Below are 19,758 nucleotides of genomic sequence, written 5' to 3' on the forward strand. Positions count from 1 at the left end.
CACAAATCTTACTTTCAACCACACCCAACAGCTCTAGCAAACCTGCCCACAAGAATATTGTTTCCCCTCAGATTTGTATGCCCCATCTTTTTTTGTACAGGTCACACTTGTCCCAGAGGAGGTCCCAATTCAGAATTCTGAATCCCTGTCCCCCACTCCAATTCTTCAGCGACCCATTTGACTGCCACTTTATTCTATTCCTATCCTCACTGTTGTATGGCATGGGCAGCAATCCCGAGATTACTACCCCTGAGATCCTTCTTCTCAGCTTCCTTCCTAACTCCTTGTATTGTTTTTTCAGGCCCTCCTCCCTTTTTCTGTCTATGTCATTGGTACCAATGTGTACTACGACTACTGGCTGCTCACCCTCCCTTTTCAGGATAATGTGGACATGTTCTAATCTCTGGAACATTCAGAATATCGGAATGGGAATATTTTCATGCAATCAGGTTGGAGGCTACCCAGATGGAATGAACTTACCTACTTCTCTTACTCTGCCTATTCTCGCAGAGCCAAAGCCTTGCTAGACAACTCTGACAGTGACCTCTCCCACAATGACCGCTCTGCTAGGTGATACTTCTCTTTTATAAAGGCTAGGTTTTTAAAGCTCTTCACCGGACCTGCACAGGCAGGGTTCTGTTGCATCTGTGCAGTACTCCAATCAACAATTCCCATCGAAAACCTTCCTGCTTTTTAAAGCTCTTTGCCAGATCTTCATGGGAATATTTCTGTTGCGTCTGACTCCCATCGAAAAATCCCTGCATTCTGAAGCTCTTCGCCAGACCTGCACACAAATGCTTCTGTCTGCTCAGTAATCCAATCAATTTGCTACTAATTAACTTGCTGCCAGATTCTTTTACTGACTGTGACTTTATTAACAAACACTTCACTCTGTTTGGAAATTCCAATAGCCATTTAAAATACTCATCACTGTTACATGTCACACGGCTGTGATTTATAGTTAAGTGTCTTTTCAATTTTGCTGGAACTATTGCTACATCTGTAAGCTGTTTAACATAGATTAGGCACAATGGAACAGGACAGCTTGGATCACCTGTCCATGTAAAACCCATTGATAAGTAGCTTTCATTGAAAAGACAGACTTTTTTGTATCCGTTGTTGCACTAGAGCAGTAAAATGACTTCACGCTCCTCATCAGCCCACTGTCCTCCCTTTTGTGCAATACAGCACTCACCAATTATCAATGGCCTTCTCTGCCTCGCATCAAAAGCTAAGAATGGACATGGTCCGAGTGTGCACTGGGCTGAGAGACCTCTAATGAGGCTGCTTGGTCACTGCCCAGCAGTGCGAGTGTTAGCATCACGCATTACACAACATTCAAACCAGATATTTTTTTGATCACAATCTCACAGAACCCTGGTTGAGAAACCCTGTTTTAAATTGTTATCTAGAATGCAATCCCTCCAATATATCAATTCTTCAGTACAGTACTGGATTGTTAACCTAGATTTTTGCACTAATCTCTGGAGTTGGACATAAAAGTTCAAATTTTGTGGGATGATTGAGGCAGTGCTGACCAATTGAGGAATTGGTTTCAATTCCTTGAAAATGCAAGAATGTGGATCACTGATTGCAAATATTAAATGTGTACATTCTCTATTTGAAAGCAAAAGAATTCAATTACAATAAATAGGACTTTTGGAGCTGTGATTTCTGATCTACTGCACAAATTCATTCTCTGGGCTTAGTTTGTCAGTCTATATATTGGTGAAAGTTGCCCTCTTGTTCTTGAGGGTGTAGTCCCCTGATTTATCTTATGGTCCACTTTACAACCATTGTTTTCAGCCCCTTGTTTTTATTTAGCACATTGCAAACTGAATTTACTGGATATTCTAAGGGAAAATTCTTTACCTCTGCTACCTTTATTTCATTCTTAGTGCCTGTGTTAAACTACCTTTCACTCTGCCATCTCTTACCCTAGAATAGCATTAATCAATTTACATATTTCTGTCAGTTATTTCTATTTATGCCATTAATTCACCTTTCTTGTTATGAATGTTTTATATATTCAAAGTAAAGAGCCTTCAAGTTTACATTTTTACCTTTATTACCTAGGCTGACTCATTAAAGATATTTTTAGTATGTTTTCTCCCACTCAGGTATACAGTCGGCCTTCCTTATCCGTGGATTCCACACGCGCGAATTCAACCAACCGCAGATCGGGAAAACCTGGAAGTTCTCCCTCCAGCACTCATTATTTGAGCATGTACAAACTATTTTTTCTTGTCATTATTCCCTAAACAATACAGAATAACAACTATTTACATCGCATTTACCTTGTATAAGGTATTATAAGTAATCTAGAAATGACTTAAAAGTACATGCAGTCCCCGGGTTATGAACGAGTTAGTTCTATTCCTGAGTCTGTCTTTTAGTCGGATTTGAAGTTGGAACAGGTACATCCGGTATTATTAAGCATCAGTTAGTCAAATATTTTTCTTAGTATATAGTCCATATTTAACCTTTCTATGCATATATAACACTTAAGAAACGTATGTATTTCAATAGTTAAACCACTGCGTTGCTTAGTAATAATTGTAGCTTTCATCAGTGCCGGGCCTTTCACATGCTCCATTAAAATTGTTCTGATCGTTGACCAACTGTAGCCTAACGCTTTTCCAATGACTGATGGTGTTTCACCTCTTTCCGATTGCTTTATTACTTCCAGCTTACTTTCAATCGTGATCATGATTATTTTCGTGAACAGAAACACTGCCGATTCAGAGCTCCACCGCCAGGTCCTAACGTCCACCACACTGAAAATGTTAAATAAAATCTTGGGTTCCGCTGGGTCCTAAAGACCACAACACTGAGACAGGTTAAATAAGGGACTTGAGCATCTGCGATTTTTGGTATCCGCGGGGGTCTCGGAACCAATCCCCCGCGGATAAGGAGGGCCGACTGTACTACTAACTTTATATTCTTGAAATTTATCATTGTTCCTTCTCTTTATCTTTTGCAACTTCTAATCTCTAGAGCCCTTCCCAGTGGTTTACCACTGTTTCTTTTAAAGTATCGTTGTCCACTTGACTGTGGCATTGTTCCAAGTAAATTCAAATTCGAAGAAGTTGTGTAGGCTAGGCCTTCATCCGTAAGAGCATGGGAAATTAAGGAATTAGAATTACAATTAGAATTGTATTTCTTGTATCCATCTCACAACATGAGGAAATAAAAATCCTTATGTTGCATTTCTGTTATAATGTACAAGCGATAAGGAAGGGAAATGTGAGAGGATATTGCCCAAACAGTAAGATTGCATACATAATTGTTTTGTATATATGAATGTACAGTCAGATATACAATCAGATCAATGTGTATAGACCAATCTGAAAGAGGCTGTCCCAGAGCCTGTTTGTCCAGCCCTTAATGCTGTGGTGCCATTTGCCAGACAGTAGCAGCTGAAAGAGTTTGTGGTTGGAGTCACTGATGATCCTCTGGGCCCTTTTTACGCAGCTGCTGCTGCAGTGTTCTGCGATTCTGAGATTGTCCATGGTGACCCAAAGAAGAAATAAATGGCTTCGCAGACAACTACTCTTTGGTTGTTGCCATCAAATCCACCAGGTCATTTACAGAGAAGAGGCTTCATCTAGAGATAAGCAGTGTCAAGGAACTAATCCATGCACAATGCATTGTGTTTCTCCCTCCCTTCCCCACACCTTTTAACTTCTGCTGAAAGGTTTCGGCCCAAATTGTCGACTGTACTCTTTTCCATAGATGCAGTCTGGTCTGCCGAGTTACAGAAAATTCATCACGTGCTATGGTGAACTGCAAAGGAACAACTAGCTGACTGTCTCACAAAGAAGGGAGCACCAGCTCTTGTGCTGCTAAAGGCACTTAGCGAAGGCTTAAGAAATGTATCAACATTAAAGGTTAGAATTAATTCCCTTATCCCAATAGACATTTGAATTGTTTTTTTTTAAATGTTTAAAAATTTGTTTAATATACATGAAGGATGACAGCTTGTTGAGTTCCGGTCATCTAGATGTGATCACTTTCTCTGTTATGGCATGTGTGTGTGAGGGATTGTGGGTAAGATGGCAGTCTTCGTACTGAACTTGAAAGGACTAAGTAAAGTTCCTTAAATGAAATAAACTAGTCTTTTTTTGTTTGTGAGTAAACACTAAGTAAACAGATAGGAAAAGCTAGAGGGTTAAGGATCAAATGGGCAAATGGAACTAGCTCAGTGGGTGCCATGGTTAGCATGGATGAGTTGGTCTGAAGTACCTACTTCCATGCTGTATTATTTTATGACTTCTTGCCCAGGCAACAGCACAGCTGGTCTGTCAGCAAGATCTCTGTCCAGACACTTGACAAACATTTTATGCCACTACTCTATTTTTATCGATTCTCACTACATCTGCATTTCCCGTCATGGTGCGACACTGTCACTATTTTGCAGTAAGAATTTAATTCCCACATTTAAAGTCAACAGTTTGAATGGAGTTCCCCCATTTAGCCCAGCAGAGTGCTCGGACTACTTATGCTGTAACCAGTAGATGGAGTTATCACTGTGTCTCCTCCCACCATACACTGTCCCACTGATGCCAGCACACCAACCAACCTACCCTTTCCCTCCTCCTTTCCTTCCACTTCACCCATTCCTCAGTGGTTCCTGAGTTTAACAACCTCCAGTTATTGACTTCCATCTGAGGCCAGTGCCTTTTTGTTTCAAGGGCAAAAATGGCTAATACAAGTGGGCATAATTTTAAGGTGATTGGAGAAAAGCATAAGGAAGATGTCAGAGGTATTTTTGTTTTGACACAGATTGCTTGGAACACACTGATGTTGTGGTGGTAGAAGCAGGTACTTTGAAGAAATTTAAGGTACTTTTAGATAGGTACCTGGATGAAAGAAAAATGGAGGTTTATGTGGGAGGGAAGGCTTAGATTGATTCTAGGAGTAGGTTAAAAATTTGGCGTGACTTTGTGGCCAAAAGGCTTGTACTGTTCTATGTTAATCGTGAATTTTTGGGACTCTCTGATTGTACCAAAGGGGGAGATGTCTAGCTCTAAAGGAAAGAGAGGGATAAGGGTGCTGGTGAGGTAGGTGGTGCTGAGGTAAAAAATCAGCTATGATTCTGTTGAAATGGTTGAAGTAGTACTGTTAGGTTCAAAGTAATTAATTAAGTGTTAACAATTCTGTAGATTCACCAGAGGGTGATAGGGCTATATGGAACAGGAAGATAAATTTCTATCCGTAAAGATGAACTCTTGATCTCCCCATCAACTTTGTCACAGTCCTTGCATTTTATTTGTCTGCTTGAACTGTAACTTTATTCTGCATTATTTTTCTTCTGTTTTATGCTACCAATTTATAAACTAATTGTGTATTTGTATCCACGAGACTCTCTCCAGAAAACGCAAAGAAAAAATGCAGCTTTTGTGAGGAAAGTTTGAGGTTTTCCTCATGAGGCTCAATCTTTCCTTGAGGGCGAAGGAAAATGAGAGGAGACTTGACAGAATTGTATAAGCTGGTAAGAGACATGGATAGAGTGGACAGGCAGGGACTTTTACCCATTGTGGTCACGGCTAGTACAAGAAGAAATAATTTTAAGTTGATTAGAGGGAGAAATATCAGAGGTAGGTTTTTTTAAAATAAAACAGAGAGTGGTGGATGCATGGAATGTGCTCTCTGGATAGTGGTAAAGGAAGATACATTAGGGACTTTTAAGATACTCTTAGATTGACACATGTGGGAAAGAGGGTTAGACTGAATTTGGATTAGATTAAAAAGGAGAGCACAGCATTGAAAGCTGAGGGCCCTGTGTTGCGCTGTGCTGTGTTCATTGTTGAAGATGGTGTATCTGTCCCCCTAACTATAGTTATCATTACGACAATCCTTTTCATTCCCCTACTTGAATAGCCTCAAGTTGTGTACAGTTTACGTGCCGTCCCAACGGTTTCTGCTCTCATCCTCAGAAGCTGTAAGAGTTCTGTGCTGTTGGATAAACCCCAAGCATTGAGGTTTCTCCAGTCCTATGTTCTGGATTTGCATTCCAGCCTTACTCATAACCACAGTTTCCTGTTTGTCTTAGCTGACTTAACTCTAAAATTAATCCAAAGGGAATGTGTCTGCTTCTTGAAACAATGTATCCACATAACTTCCCCACCCTTTATGCATCACTGTGTCTGAGCTTCCAACTCCATGGTGAAGTTCTAAGGTGCAGAGTTTATGCAGGTGTGACCCCTGTGTGATTCCTTAAGGTTGTTATAGCCAGGGCTGATAATGGGGACAAGTTCCCAATATGTATTAAATGCTTCCAATGGCATGTGCTTCAAATAACCTCTGATAACCAAATCCAGCTCCTGGCCTTCATGTCTGGCTTAGCCACTAAGCCCAGCAGAACCACTTCTACTGACAGGAGAAGGGGCAATGGTGGGTTACTGGCTCCTTAAAACAGTCATTTCAGGCAGATGGGGCTCATCAGTTCTGGTCGGCCCCTCATCTAGGAGAAGGAGAACTCTGATCTCAAATCTCCACTGCCTTGCTCTCATGGGGAAGGCTTCAGATGTAAACCCCACAGGAAAAAATTGGAGCTGGAGTCCCTAAGGTAGTCTTACACTGAGATTAATGTTGACTGACAAGTCCTGTGACGCTGCGGGTGCCAGACTCTTATCGGTCTCTGACATTCCTTTGAGTTCATCAGATGCATGGAGAGGGAGAACTCGCTACATGGGCAACGGCTTGCTCTCCATATTGTACTGTGGACTTATGTACCAAAACGGCAAGGGTGCCACATCGTGGTCGACCTTGACTGACGGAGGCCCATTATCATACCATATGTACCCTGTGTGATCCCATTTCAGTTAGTGTAAATATTTGCTTTAAAATTAATGAAGTTTTAAAGTACAAATTTCTTGCACTATTTAAAAAATTCAAATGAAATGTATTCAACCAACACACAAAATGCTGCTGGAACGCAGCAGGTCAGGCAGCATCCATAGGAAGAAGTACAGTCTACGTTTCGGGCTCAGACCCTTCGTCAGGACTAACTGAAAGAAGAGATAGTAAGAGATTTGAAAGTGGGAGAGGGAGGTGGAGATCCGAAATGATAGGAGGGGGTGGGATGAAGCTAAGAACTGGAAGGTTGATTGGCAAAGTGATACAGAGCTGGAGAAGGGAAAGGATCATGGGACAGGAGGCCTAGGGAGAAAGAAAGGTGGAGGGGAGCACCAGAGGGAGATGAAGAGCAGGGAAGGAGTGATTGTGAGTGGGACAGAGAGAGAGAAAAAAGAAAAATAGGGGGGAAAAAATAACAAACAAATAAATGAGGGATGGAGTAAGAAGGGGAAGGTGGCACTAACAGAAGTTAGAGAAATCAATGTTCATGCCACCTGGGTAGCCTCCAACCTGATGGCATGAACATTGATTTCTCTAACTTCCACTAATGCCCCCTCCCCAATTTATTTATTTGTTTATTTATTTATTCTTTTTTTTTCTTTTCTCTCTCAAACATTTGAATGATCTCAAGGATTAAGACATATCTTTTGTCTGGATGCAAAATTAATTTGGATAATGTTTATAAACAATGTACTTGTAATAAAGGCAGAAGCAAATAAAGTTTTATAGACATCCATTAGTCTCATGAGACCATGTATTTGCACCTTGGAAGGTTTCCCGGGCGCAGGCCTGGGCAGGGTTGCATGGGAGACTGGCAGTTGCCTAAGCTGCAAGCCTTCCCCTCTCCACGCCACCAATGTTATCCAAGGGAAGGGCACTAGGACCCAAACAGCTTGGCACCAGTGTCATCACAGAGCAATGTGTAGTTAAGTGCCTCAAGGACACAACACACTGCCTCTGTCACATGGGGGCATGGAAACTGGACCCAAATGCAGGACACAGGCACTGAAGTACTAGGGGCAGGACAGGAACAACTAAAGGATAGAACAAGATGGGGAGACTGTGGCATGCAAAGGTGATTCTGGAGTTCAGAGAGTTCATGGCAAAGGCAGGACCCTGGCTAGGCTAAAGGATGGGTCTATGGGACAAGGAATGCTGGGAGGATAGCCCCCTGGGCAGGCCACATTACTTCTGGGCAGGGCCCAGCCTCCCAGGCAGGAACACGGGGGCCTGGGCAGGTCACAGGACACCTGGGCAGGATGCAGGGCACCATCCATCAGAAGCAAGGGGTAGGAAAGGGTCAGAGTTCCCCCCCCCACCACCACTGGGCAACAGCAGTCCAGCCTGCTTACCCAACTACACCTCCTTAAGCCAAGATGATCCTATTTGGGGTCAAGGGTGAAAGGAGGGACGGCTACAAGACCCGGAGTCCAGAGTCCGCAGACCGGATCAAGACCTGGAATGCGGGCTCCGGACCGGACCATAACAGCCTCAGCTGAGGCTCGAACCAGTGACCTTCAGATCACTAGACCGATGCCACTAGGCCATGCACCAACCCAAATAAAGTTTACAAAACGTGAAAGATTTCTTATGTTGTACTGTTAATTAGTAAAATCAAAAGAAAGTAATTTTTCAATTTTCATTCTAAACACTCATATTATGCACATTACAAAGAAAAAGTTACAGTGCACTGTGTTTTCAGGCCACGTAAAAATCTCCTGCTCAGAGCAATGATTTTACCCATGCAGCTGGGGAAAGAAAAATAGAGGGAATATTTTAGGAGAATTTCACAGCTGTATTCAGAAATGAAATCACTGATGATCATCCAGTGTAGCTTTATGTGCCATGAAATAAGATAGTACAATCACTCATATACTATAAGGCCACAAATAGTCAATTGGAAATTGAACAAATACAGTATGCAGGAAGAAGTACAGAGCTGCAAGAACAATAGAATTGTCTGAGGCGATTTATAACCTTCGTAATATAAACTGGGACTGCCATACAATTAATGACCTAAGTGGGATGGAATTTGTTATGTGCACGTCATTTGTTACATAGAAAGCCTTTCTAGGGAGAGGCCAAAGCTCAGTCTATTCTTGTCAATAAGGTGCGGCAAGTGACTGCGATAACAATGGGGGAACACTTTTGGACCAGTAACCATAGTTCTATTAGTGACCTGATAGAGGTGTGTAAGATGATAAGAGGCATTGATTATGTGGATAGCCAAAGGCTTTTTCCCAGGGTTGAAATGGCTAACACAAGGGGACATAGTTTTAAGGTGCTTGAAAGTAGGTACTGAGGGAATGTAAGGGGTTTAAGTTTTTCACACAGAGTGGTGGCTACGTGAAATGCACTGCCAACGAAGGTGGTGGAGGCGGATACAATAGGGTCTTTTAAAAGACTCTTAGATAATAGGTACATTGAGCTTAGAAAAACAGAGGGCTATGCGGTAGGGTAATTCTAGGTAGTTTCTGGAGTAGTTTACATGGTCAGAACAACCATGTAATGTGCTGTAGATTTCTAAGTTCTATATGTTTTTAAATAGTTATGGGAATAAATAATCTATTGTTCAGGTTCTAAATTGGAGCAAGGTGAAGTCTGACAGTGTGGAACAGGAGCTCACAAAGATTGATTGGTGTAGCTTGCTTGTTGGCAAAGGAACCGTAGACAAATGGAAGGGTTTAAAAGTGAGATAGTGAGAGCTCAAAGCCTGCCTGTTCCTGTTGATGTGAAGAGAAGACTGGTAGGATTAGGCAGCCTTCAATGACCAAGGATACTGATCCCTGGCCAGAAAAAAAAAGGAGGCATGGATCATGTACAGGCAGGAAGGTCAAGCTAACTTCTGGAGGAATATAAGGGATACAGAGGTGTACTTAATATGGAAATCGGGAATGCTAAAATTAGGCTTAAGATAACTTCGGCAGAAACAAAATTAAAGAAAATACAAATAAAATTTATAAGTATATTAAGGGGAAAAGATTAACTTGAGAAAAACAGGGACCCTCAACAACCAAAGGAAACATCTTTCTGTGCGGCTGGAGGAGATGAGCAAGGTCCTTAATGAATGCAACACGCACACACAATGCTGCAGCAACTCAGCGGGTCAGGGAGCATCTATGGAAAAGAGCAAACAGTTGACATTTTGGGCCGTGATCCTTCCCCAATATCCATAATAACTACTGCTTCTTGTGGAAGAATATGTCTTAGAAACTTGATGGAGACTTCCGATGAAGTAGCCAAGAAAATTGATGATAGGATGGTGGCAATTCAGTAAATAAATTAATAAGGTCCCATATGCTCAATTGCTCTAAAAGTTTATATCATGTGGAATCCAAGGAGGGCTTGTTAATTAGGTATACAACTGACTTAATAGTAGAAAGTAGAGCATGACGAAAGAAGATTGCTGTTCAGACTCGAGGCCCATGTCTATTGATGTTCCTCAGAAACTGGTGCAACACCTATTGTTTGTCATCCATATCAATTATTTGGACGCAATGTACAAGGCATGGTTAGTGGGTTTACAAATGACACTAAGATAGGTGTTATAATGCATAATGAAGAATGTGATCAAAAATTGGCTGAGCTATTGGGCCCAGAAATGGCAAATGGAGTTTAATTAAACTAAGTGTGAAATGTTACAATTTGGAATGTTCAGTACAGGTAGAGTTTTCACAGTGAACGTCAGGGCTCTGGAGATTGTTGTAGAATAAAGGGAACTTGGGGCACAAATACATGGTTCACTGAAAATAAAGTCACAAATAGACTGGTGGTGAAGAAAGCTTTTGGCATGCTGACCTTCATAAATAAAACCATTGAGGCTAGATCTGGAATATTGTGTTTAGCTTTGGTCACCCTAGTATAGGAAAGGTAGTAATAAAATGGAAAAAGTACAAAAAAAGAGATATTCAAGAACACTGAGGGACTAAGTCATTGGAAGACATTCAACAGATTTGTACTTTATTCCTTAGTGCACAGGAGGCTGAGAGGTGATCGTATAGAGGTGTATAAAATGATGAAGTTCAGAGATAGGGTGAATGCGCACAGTAGTTTTTGCCAAACTTAGAACTAGATGACAGGAGAATGATTAAATAGGAACTTGAGGGGAAACTTTGTTTTATACAAAGAATGGTATTTATGTGGAATCAGTTGCCAAGGAAGCATTTGAGGCAGGTACAATAACAACTTTAAAAATGCAGATAGACAAGTATGTGGATCAAAAAGGCTTTGAAGATGATGTGTCAAATGTTGGATGGGGCATCTTGATTAACACGAACAAGTTGGGCTGAAGGGCCTGTTTCTGTGCTGTATACAACTCTGTGACTCTGATTCTGTTCAGGATGCCGTGGATGTGAAACATGCTTACAGTCATGGAGACATAGAACACTATAGCACAGAAACAAGCCCTTCAGCCAATCGAGCCTGTGCTGGACTATTAATCTGCCTATCCCATTGACTGCACATGACCATAGCCCTCCATACCCCTCCCATCCATGTTCCTATCCAAATTTCTCTTAAGTCATCAAATCAACACTGCATCCACCACGTGAAATTGTTCATGTTTCAGTCTATTTTATTCATCACTGAACTGAGGCCCAGTGGTCTGTCTGACGTGCTCCTCTGACAAAACAATTTCTGTGGTAGGTCACCTGCAGTCACTTGCGTCCTCCTCACAACCTCTCTGAAAGTAACTTGAAAAGATCTGCCATTTTCATATTGTGAATCCTACCATTTCTGACTTTTGGAGGCCCTGCACTTGTCTTCAAAAATGCAGCCATAGAGCATAGGAACAGCAGGGACCCACTTGCACTAAACCTGTGTTATTCTTCACACACATCCTTTATCTCCACTCAGGTTCAATCACTCGTCTATACCCTAACCACAACATCCAATATCCAGTTACCCTGCCAAACCAGGAAGCAGAGGAATTTAGCACCTAAATGCACACGGTCATGGGGACAAAGTGCAAGCTCTGTACACGCAGCACCCCAGGTCAGAATTGAACCCAGATTACTGAAGCTGGGAGGCTTCAAATACACCTTTCACATTCTTTCACATACACCTGTGCTGTCTCAGACCTTTCAACATGTTTATCGATGAACTGCGACAAGTGTCACATCAGTTCAGCTTGTTGTGATTATTAATCATTACAGGATTCCACAAGTTCTCTAGTATTGAGGCACTCCCCCATATGATAAAGCAAACCGATGACTCAGATGGTAAAATATTTTTTGACAGACTGAATAACGGATGACAATATCAGAATGCAATTTAATTTAATTTCAAGAGTATGAGTCAAAATAGCACAAGATTTACCTGAAAATGTTTTGCATTTACAGATCAATTACATGAGAAAAAGAATGAGTAGGCATTCTCTGCAATTCAGCACTTTAATATGAATGGCTCAGAAGTTGTTCAAACAGATTAAAACCGATCTCATGTTCAATACTCAATATTTGAATCATTGTAAAAAATCCATATTCTGTACGGCTTTGGTCTCTTTATCCGAGAAATGATAAATCTGGCATGGGTGAGCATAAAACTGATTCCTAGGATGGTGAAATTTTGCTAAGTAAAATACATCCAGGTTTACATCAAGTTCAAAAACTCCGTGGTAGTGGAGGATTAACAATAGGGGCATGATTGGGATACACAAAGCCCCCCAGTCAAAATCTGCCTACTGACAGCAGCCATGTGATGGGGGCGCCCAGGCACCCATCTCAGGACAGGAGTATACTGCAGCAGCTGGATCAATGGCAGATCAGCCCTGTTCAAGGTAAACACATTGCTCATCCTCAGTGGTAAATATAGGCTTTACCATCTCTACTGAATGGGAAGTTGAACTTAATGGAATCTCTGTTACTAGGGCCAAGACATGGAAAAGATAAACTTGGGAATCTGGAACATGGGAACACACATGGATAGCTCAAAGAGTGACCACCCAGAATAATGAGTAGCCATTGTTGTCCAGGATCTCACAAGGAACAACCTTAATGTAATCACATCTCCAATGAACACACACAAAATTCTGGTGTAACACAGCAGGCCAGTCAGCATCTATAAGGAGAAGCACTGGCGACGTTTCGGGCCGAGACCCTTCGTCAGGACAGCCGGAAACGTCGACAGTGCTTCTCCTTATAGATACTGCCTGGCCTGCTGTGTTCCATCAGCATTTTGTGTGTGTTGTTTGAATTTCCAGCATCTGCAGATTTCCTCGTGTTTAGATCTCCAATGACCTGGTTTCAATCCTGACCTCTGGTGCTGTGTGTGTGGAATTTTCACATTGTGTCTTTGACTATGTTGGCTTCCTCTGGCTGCTCAGAATTACCTGCATTCCAAGAGTGTGTGGGTAGGGAAGTAATTTGATATTTGATTTTGTTGCTAGTATATAGATGAATGATAAAAGTGGGCAGGTTAAAGGGAATGCATGAAGTACTTAAACATGTTCGGAGCTCAACAGACACCACAGTGTAGCTCTCAGCTTGCTGAAGGATCAGCGGTGGAAGATCCACTTCTTTGTAGAAAGGATATTGTTACACTGGCATGCTGCCGTAAATGTTACTGGAAGGCTAATGACCCTGTACCAGATTAACATGCCATTATCACCAGGGCATTCCATGACAGCAACATTGAAAGATAATGATTTTGATAATGCCTCCATCCCAGGCATGATGAAGTAATTCTCAAGAACAACTTCAATGTGGGTGTTGGATATGATGGCAAAATATGGAATGGAACCATCAAGTGGAATGGTATGAGAATAAACAGCACTAAGATTGGAGACATCTGGGGTGGGGCATGGACACCTCCTGGATTACTTCATTGCCCTGTTCTCTGACACACACTGTTCAGCACAGGGGTCATGAGAGGACCTGATGTCCACAAGCTGGATCACCAAATCAGTGTTGTACTGAAGACTTATGTAGTTGCCTTACATCACAGTTTGAATATATCTAGGGTGACATCTGGTAATGGAACAGCTGGGCCATCAAGGCTGATACCATTTTGAGGGCCAATAATTTGAAGGTGACGAGTCTGTTGAATTAAAAATACCTTAAGTCCAGCCATATGTGATGACAATGATCATTCATCAAAAGACAAAAATTGTCCCAAGAAATGGAGGATATTGGTTCCACATAGAAAAGTTACTTTACAAAAAGGTAAGGTTTTCAATACCATTATTTTATATCTGTAAAGAAATTGATAGCTGATTTAGATTTAAATTCATCTTTATTATCCAGACTATTCTTGACCTTCTATATTTAAAGAATACTAATGTATTTAAAGTAGTATTTAAAGAGCTGTAGGAAACTGTATTTGTTATCAAGCCCTCGATTGAATGAGTTGCCCTTAAATAAAAATAAAAACTTTAACATGCATTTCACTGCTGAATATTAGCAGCTTTTATTCATCATGCAAAGGCATAGTCATGATAGTTAGTGAAAAGAAAAAGCTAAAACTAAATAGTTTGCCTTTAGGAGTGTTACATGTCTTCCATTAGATTTTAGGATTTTAGACAAATTCAGGCACCTAAAGCAAGAAAAGCTTATTAGCAAGAGGTCCATGGATCATTGAAAATCAAAAACACTGAAAATGATGAAAATCTAAAATAATAAAGGAAGAAAATACTGGGAGTACTCAACAGATCAAATAGAAACTGTGGAGAGAGAAGTGATGAATATTTGGAAGAAAATCATTCAACCAGAAACGTTAGCTGTTTCTCCTTCCATAAACATGGCCTGTGCACCTGAACGTTTAGCATTTTCTTTTTTTGATATTTAAAGACTTGAATTAGATGAGGAAAACAATGAGCTGGAAGAGTACAAACAAGGTATTTGCACTCATTGGCTACTTTATTAGCTACACCTATAAATGTGTTCATTAATCCAAATATCTAATCAGCTAATCATGTGGCAGCAACTCTTTGCTTAAAACCATGCAGACATGACCAAGAGGTTCAGTTGTTTCTCAGACCAAACATCAGAAAGGGTAAGAATTATTTCTTTATTTTTGTACTGGCACAGTTCATTGTCTAAAGCCCTCTGGTTGAATGCCCAAGTTGGATGGTCTCTCATTGATGCTATTATGGTTATTATTCTATAGATTTATTGAGTATGCCTACAATAAAATAAATCTCAGGGTTGTTATATGGTGACATATATAAATTTACTTTGAACTTTGAAATATGATCTAAGTGACTTTGACCATGGAATGATTGTCGATGCCAGACAGAGTGATTTGAGTATCTCAAAAGCTGCTGATCTCCTGGGATTTTCACTATTACGTACCCCGTAACTGGGTGTCAGACCAGCAAAGATAAGAGTATCCGTTGGAGTCTGGTGGTACCAAACTAAAGGTGTTTATTATTAAACTACACAATACAATATCAAAAATGCAAATATACATATAAAACAAGCTAGCAGTAATAAACCTAAAAGTGTAGGAATAATAATAATCAATAATAAACAAGCTCTATCGATGTCTAGGGGTAAATGAATTGTCATAGAAAAGTATAAAGTTCAGTTCATAAATGCTGAAGTAGTTATGGTTGTTGTGTTGAAATCGTTGGAGAGAGAGAGAGAGAGAGCGAGCGAGCGAGAGGTAACAGCTACAGCAGCCAAACCTTCCTTTGTTTTCTTAATCCGTTGTATTGTTGTGGTCATGACCCCTCTGGTCTTCAGCTATACCGTTCTTCTGTGGTGGACTCGTCACTCTGACATGAGTGGACACACACACAAGTCCCCACCGACCCTGCCATCACACTGTGAGCTTTGTTGACTGATCTCCTGATTTGGTCCTCGAAGCCCCCACCTTCCTATGGGCGCACAACACTTGGTCAGTGCCCACTGGTGTGCCTGAGGGTGTCTCCCCAGACCTGTCTTTTATCCACATGGACGGGGTATCAACTATCCATCAACTCCACATGTCTACGTCCATCAAACTAGACCACTCCTGCTGTCTCCTCAAGAATGTTAATGAGCAAAGAAACGTCCTTCCAGCGAAAGGTAAATAATCAGTGAAGAGCCAAAATACATAAATCAGCTGTCTCTCTCTCTTATCTGTAGCAGATGTCTCTACCTCTGTTCTTCATCTCCCTCATTAGCAGCATAGTTTGGGGGGGGGGGGGTTAACTCTGGACCCCATTTCCATCAGGTCTGTTCAGCACTCATAACACATCCAGTAACAGACCTTTTCTGATCGAAATTATCTTAAGACCCTAAGATATAGGAGCAGAATTAGGCCATTTGGCCCAACAAGTCTGCTCCACCATTTCATCATGGCTGATCCATTTCTCTCTTAGCCCCAATCTCCTGCCTTCTCCCTGCATTCCATCGTGCCTTGAATAATCACCTCTGCCTTAAATATACCCACGACTTGTCGCCCACAGTTACTTGTGGCAATAAATTACACAGATTTACCACTCTCTGGCTAAAGAGATTCCTCCCCATCTCAGTTCCAAATGGACATCCCTCTGTTCTGAGGTTGTGTCCTCTGGTCATAGATTCCCCCAGCATAGGAAACATCATCTCCACAACCACACTATCTGGACCCTTCAATATTTGTTAGGTTTCAGTGAGATCTTCCCCCTCATTCTTCTGAATTCCAGTGAGTACAGGCCCAGAGCCATCAAACACTCCCCATATGATAAGCAGTTCAATCTCGGAATCATTATTCTGAACCTCCTTTGAACTCTCTACAATGTTAGTTTATCCATCTTTAGATAAGGGGCCCAAAACTGCTCACAATACTCCCAGTGAGGCCTCACCTGTGCCTTATAAAGGCTCAACATTACATCCTTGGTTTTATATTCTAGTCCTCTCAAAGTGAATGCCAACATTGCCAACATTCCACACCACAGATTCAACCTGTGAATTAACCATTGGGGAACCCTACACAAAGACCCCCAAGTCCCTATGCATCTCACATTTTGGAATTTTCTCTTCAGTGTCGGTAAATGATAAAGTGCAAGATCATAATGAGGTAGATGTTGAGGTCAAGAATTAACCTTAACATTCCAGAGAGCCATTCAACAGTCTTATAACAGCAGGTAGAAGCTGTCCTTAAGCTTAGTGTTACATGCTTTTGTATCTTCTGCGCAGTGGAAGAAGGGATACAATTGAAGAAAGAAGGTACAGAATTGGTAGGGTCTATGATTATGTTGGCTGCTTTATTGAAGCAGTGAGAAGTGTAGACAAAATCCATCGACCTGAATTCTGAGTAATTCCTTATCTCTCCTTCAAGGCATTTCTTGCAGTGCACTCCTTCTTTACTATTGCAGCATGTATGAGTTTTTCTGGAATAGGACCTGAACCCCAGCCTTCCAACACAAAGGCACACATATAACAACCACAGCTTTAGAATCATTCAGATCATAAAGCACAGGTTAACAAATATCTGAGCTCAGGAGAACCATCAGAAGAAACAAAGGAGAGAAATATACTTTCACTCTTCGTTCATCCTCACCATCAACTCCATTCAATAAGTAGAACTACAATGAAATACATGAATATAGCTGAATTGCTGAAATTATTTATTTTGCTTGACATGAGAATTGTTTTAATTGTTCTGCATTGTATATTCCTGCATAATATTAGCTCCACTCAAGTCTTCAGTTTAAAAAGAAATTCAATTAGAACTTCTATTGGCACTTTCTATTGTGACATTCTCGAGAAAGGAAAAGACAAAGGTTTATTATGGCTAGAAATATCAATAGCTTAATACCAGTATAGGTTGTTGAATAAATTGTACTCCTTTGTTTTCCTTTGTTTGTCCTTTCTTCAACAGAGTGCAATGAAGCACTTATTCAGTTTGTGACCTATCAGAGGATCCCAGTAAAGAGGCTTGCTAAGTTTCTTAATTTACTTTCGACTCACAATGCTCAGAAAATATGTAAGCAAATATTACCGAAGGACAAGAACATGATGTTTGCAATATTACACCCCCTGTTAACAAAATGGAAAGAAGATGTCGATGAAGAGCGTGTATTTGAAATAATGGTCTCAATACTTGAAAAGGTAAAGATGAAAAATATTTTTTTTAAATGTGCTAGAACGTTTCAGGTGCAATATCATTTAAGTTCAGAATTACTCAATCCCCTTTGTCTAAAGGCCAAGGGTTTAAAACAAAAGTATTAGTAAATTATACGCAAATGGAGGATCTGGATCTTATTCCAGGTTTTAATAAACTACTTCAGCAGCTGTTGAATGCAAATTTGCAAATGGAGGAAGAAAGCTGGCTGAGCTTTCCACTCTTGCTGGGTATCCTGTGACATGAGTGTGCTGAAGTTTGGCTCATCTATCATGTTTTGTATTGTCTGGAGTTACACATGGAAAACTGACTTGGATATTACTGATATCTGGGCAATTTTACTTCAACAAATATCAATGTTGTAAAAGGGGAGAAAGTTGAGAGGACGAGAATATGGAGACTACCCAAATGTCATTTTGACCTTGGGAAGGCCTTCTAATTCCACCATGTTTCTATCGGAATTAGAAAAGCAGTGCACCTAAACTTCTCTAATACTACCCATCTCTTCCTACCTCGCCCACTTACTACTGAAGTATAGGTACGTTCCAATGAGACAGAGAAGTTTATGGTAGGGTACAGGAACTGTGGTGTAGAAAGTCTGTAATAAATCTCGTCAAGAAGAAAAGAAAAGCTTACAAAAAGCTTAAAAAAATAGGTAATGTTAGAGATCTAGAAGATTATAAGGCTAATAGGAAGGAGTTTAAGAAGGAAATTAGGAGAGCCAGAAGGGGCCTTGAGAAGGCCTTGGCGGACAGGATTAAGGAAAACCCCAAGGCATTCTACAAGTATGTGAAGAGCAAGAGGATAAGTCGTGAAATTATGGGGCCTATCAAGTGTGACAGTGGGAAAGTGTGTGTGGAGCTGAGGAAATAGCAGAGGTACTTAATGGGTACTTTACTTCAGTATTCACAATGGAAAAGGATCTTGGTGACTGTAGTGATGACTTGCAGCTGACTGAAAAGCTTGAGCGTATAGATATTAAGAAAAAAAGATGTGGTGGAGCTTTTGGAAAGCATCAAGTTGGATAAGTCACCAGGACCGGTTGAGATGTACCCCAGGCTACTGTTGGAGGCAAGGGAAGAGATTGCTGAGCTTTTGGCAATGATCTTTGCATCATCAATGGGGACAGGATAGGTTCTGGAGGAATGGTGGGTTGCGAACGTTGTTCCTATATTCAAGAAAGGGAGTTGAGATAGCCCAGGAAATTATAGACCAGTGAGTCTTACCTCAGTGGTTGGTAAGTTGATGGAGACGATCCTGAGAGGAAGGACTGATGAACAGTTGGAGAGGTATAATATGATTAAGAGTCAGCATGGTGTAGTCAAGGGCAGGTCGTGCCTTACGAGCCTGATTGAATTTTCTGATGATGTGACTAAACACATTGATGAAGGAAGAACAGTAGATGTAGTGTATATGGACTTCAGCAAGGCATTTGATAAGGTACCCCATGCAAGGCTTATTGAGAATGTAAAGAGGCATGGGATCCAAGGGGACAGTGCATTGTGAATCCAGGACTGGCTTGCCCACAGAAGGCAAAGAGTGGTTATAGACGGGTCATATTCTGCATGGAGGTTGGTGACCAGTGGTGTGCCTCAGGGATCTGTTCTGGGTCTCTTACTCTTCGTGATTTTTATAAGTGACCTGGATAAGGAATTGGAGGGATGGATTAGTAAGTTGGCTGGTGACACAAAAGTTGAAGGAGTTGTGGATAGTGTGGAGGGCTGTCAGAGGTTACCGTGGGACATTGATAGGATGCAAAACTGGGCTGAGAAGTGGCAGATGACGTTCAACCCAGATAAGTGTGAAGTGGTTCATTTTGGTAAGTCAAATATGATGGCAGAATATAGTGCTAATGGTAAGACTTGGCAG

At 41.1% G+C, this 19,758-nt stretch overlaps 2 protein-coding genes across 9 annotated transcripts in view; both read left to right on the forward strand.

Moving 5' to 3' along the window:
* The window catches only part of rtel1 (regulator of telomere elongation helicase 1), a 194,472-nt gene extending 176,694 nt beyond the window's left edge, over positions 1–17,778 (forward strand). For 2 of the 5 annotated variants that reach the window (XM_059980540.1, XM_059980544.1), the window contains one exon: positions 2,121–3,715. In XM_059980540.1, coding sequence (XP_059836523.1) covers positions 2,121–2,223 — 103 coding nt within the window. In that variant the 3' untranslated portion in view covers positions 2,224–3,715. Of the gene's footprint in view, positions 1–2,120; positions 3,716–3,735; positions 3,891–17,646 lie in introns of those variants that run through there. The other 3 variants (XR_009514082.1, XM_059980542.1, XM_059980543.1) reach the window with 3 other exon arrangements.
* The window catches only part of LOC132399793 (tumor necrosis factor receptor superfamily member 6B-like), a 35,429-nt gene continuing 33,408 nt past the window's right edge, over positions 17,738–19,758 (forward strand). For all 4 annotated transcript variants that reach the window (XM_059980548.1, XM_059980550.1, XM_059980546.1 and 1 more), the window contains exon 1: positions 17,738–17,876. In XM_059980548.1, the coding sequence (XP_059836531.1) occupies positions 17,781–17,876 (96 nt within the window). In that variant the 5' untranslated portion in view covers positions 17,738–17,780. The remainder of the gene's footprint in view (positions 17,877–19,758) is intronic.

This window comes from Hypanus sabinus, chromosome 9 (genome assembly GCF_030144855.1).
Source record: "Hypanus sabinus isolate sHypSab1 chromosome 9, sHypSab1.hap1, whole genome shotgun sequence".
NCBI lineage: Eukaryota > Metazoa > Chordata > Chondrichthyes > Myliobatiformes > Dasyatidae > Hypanus > Hypanus sabinus.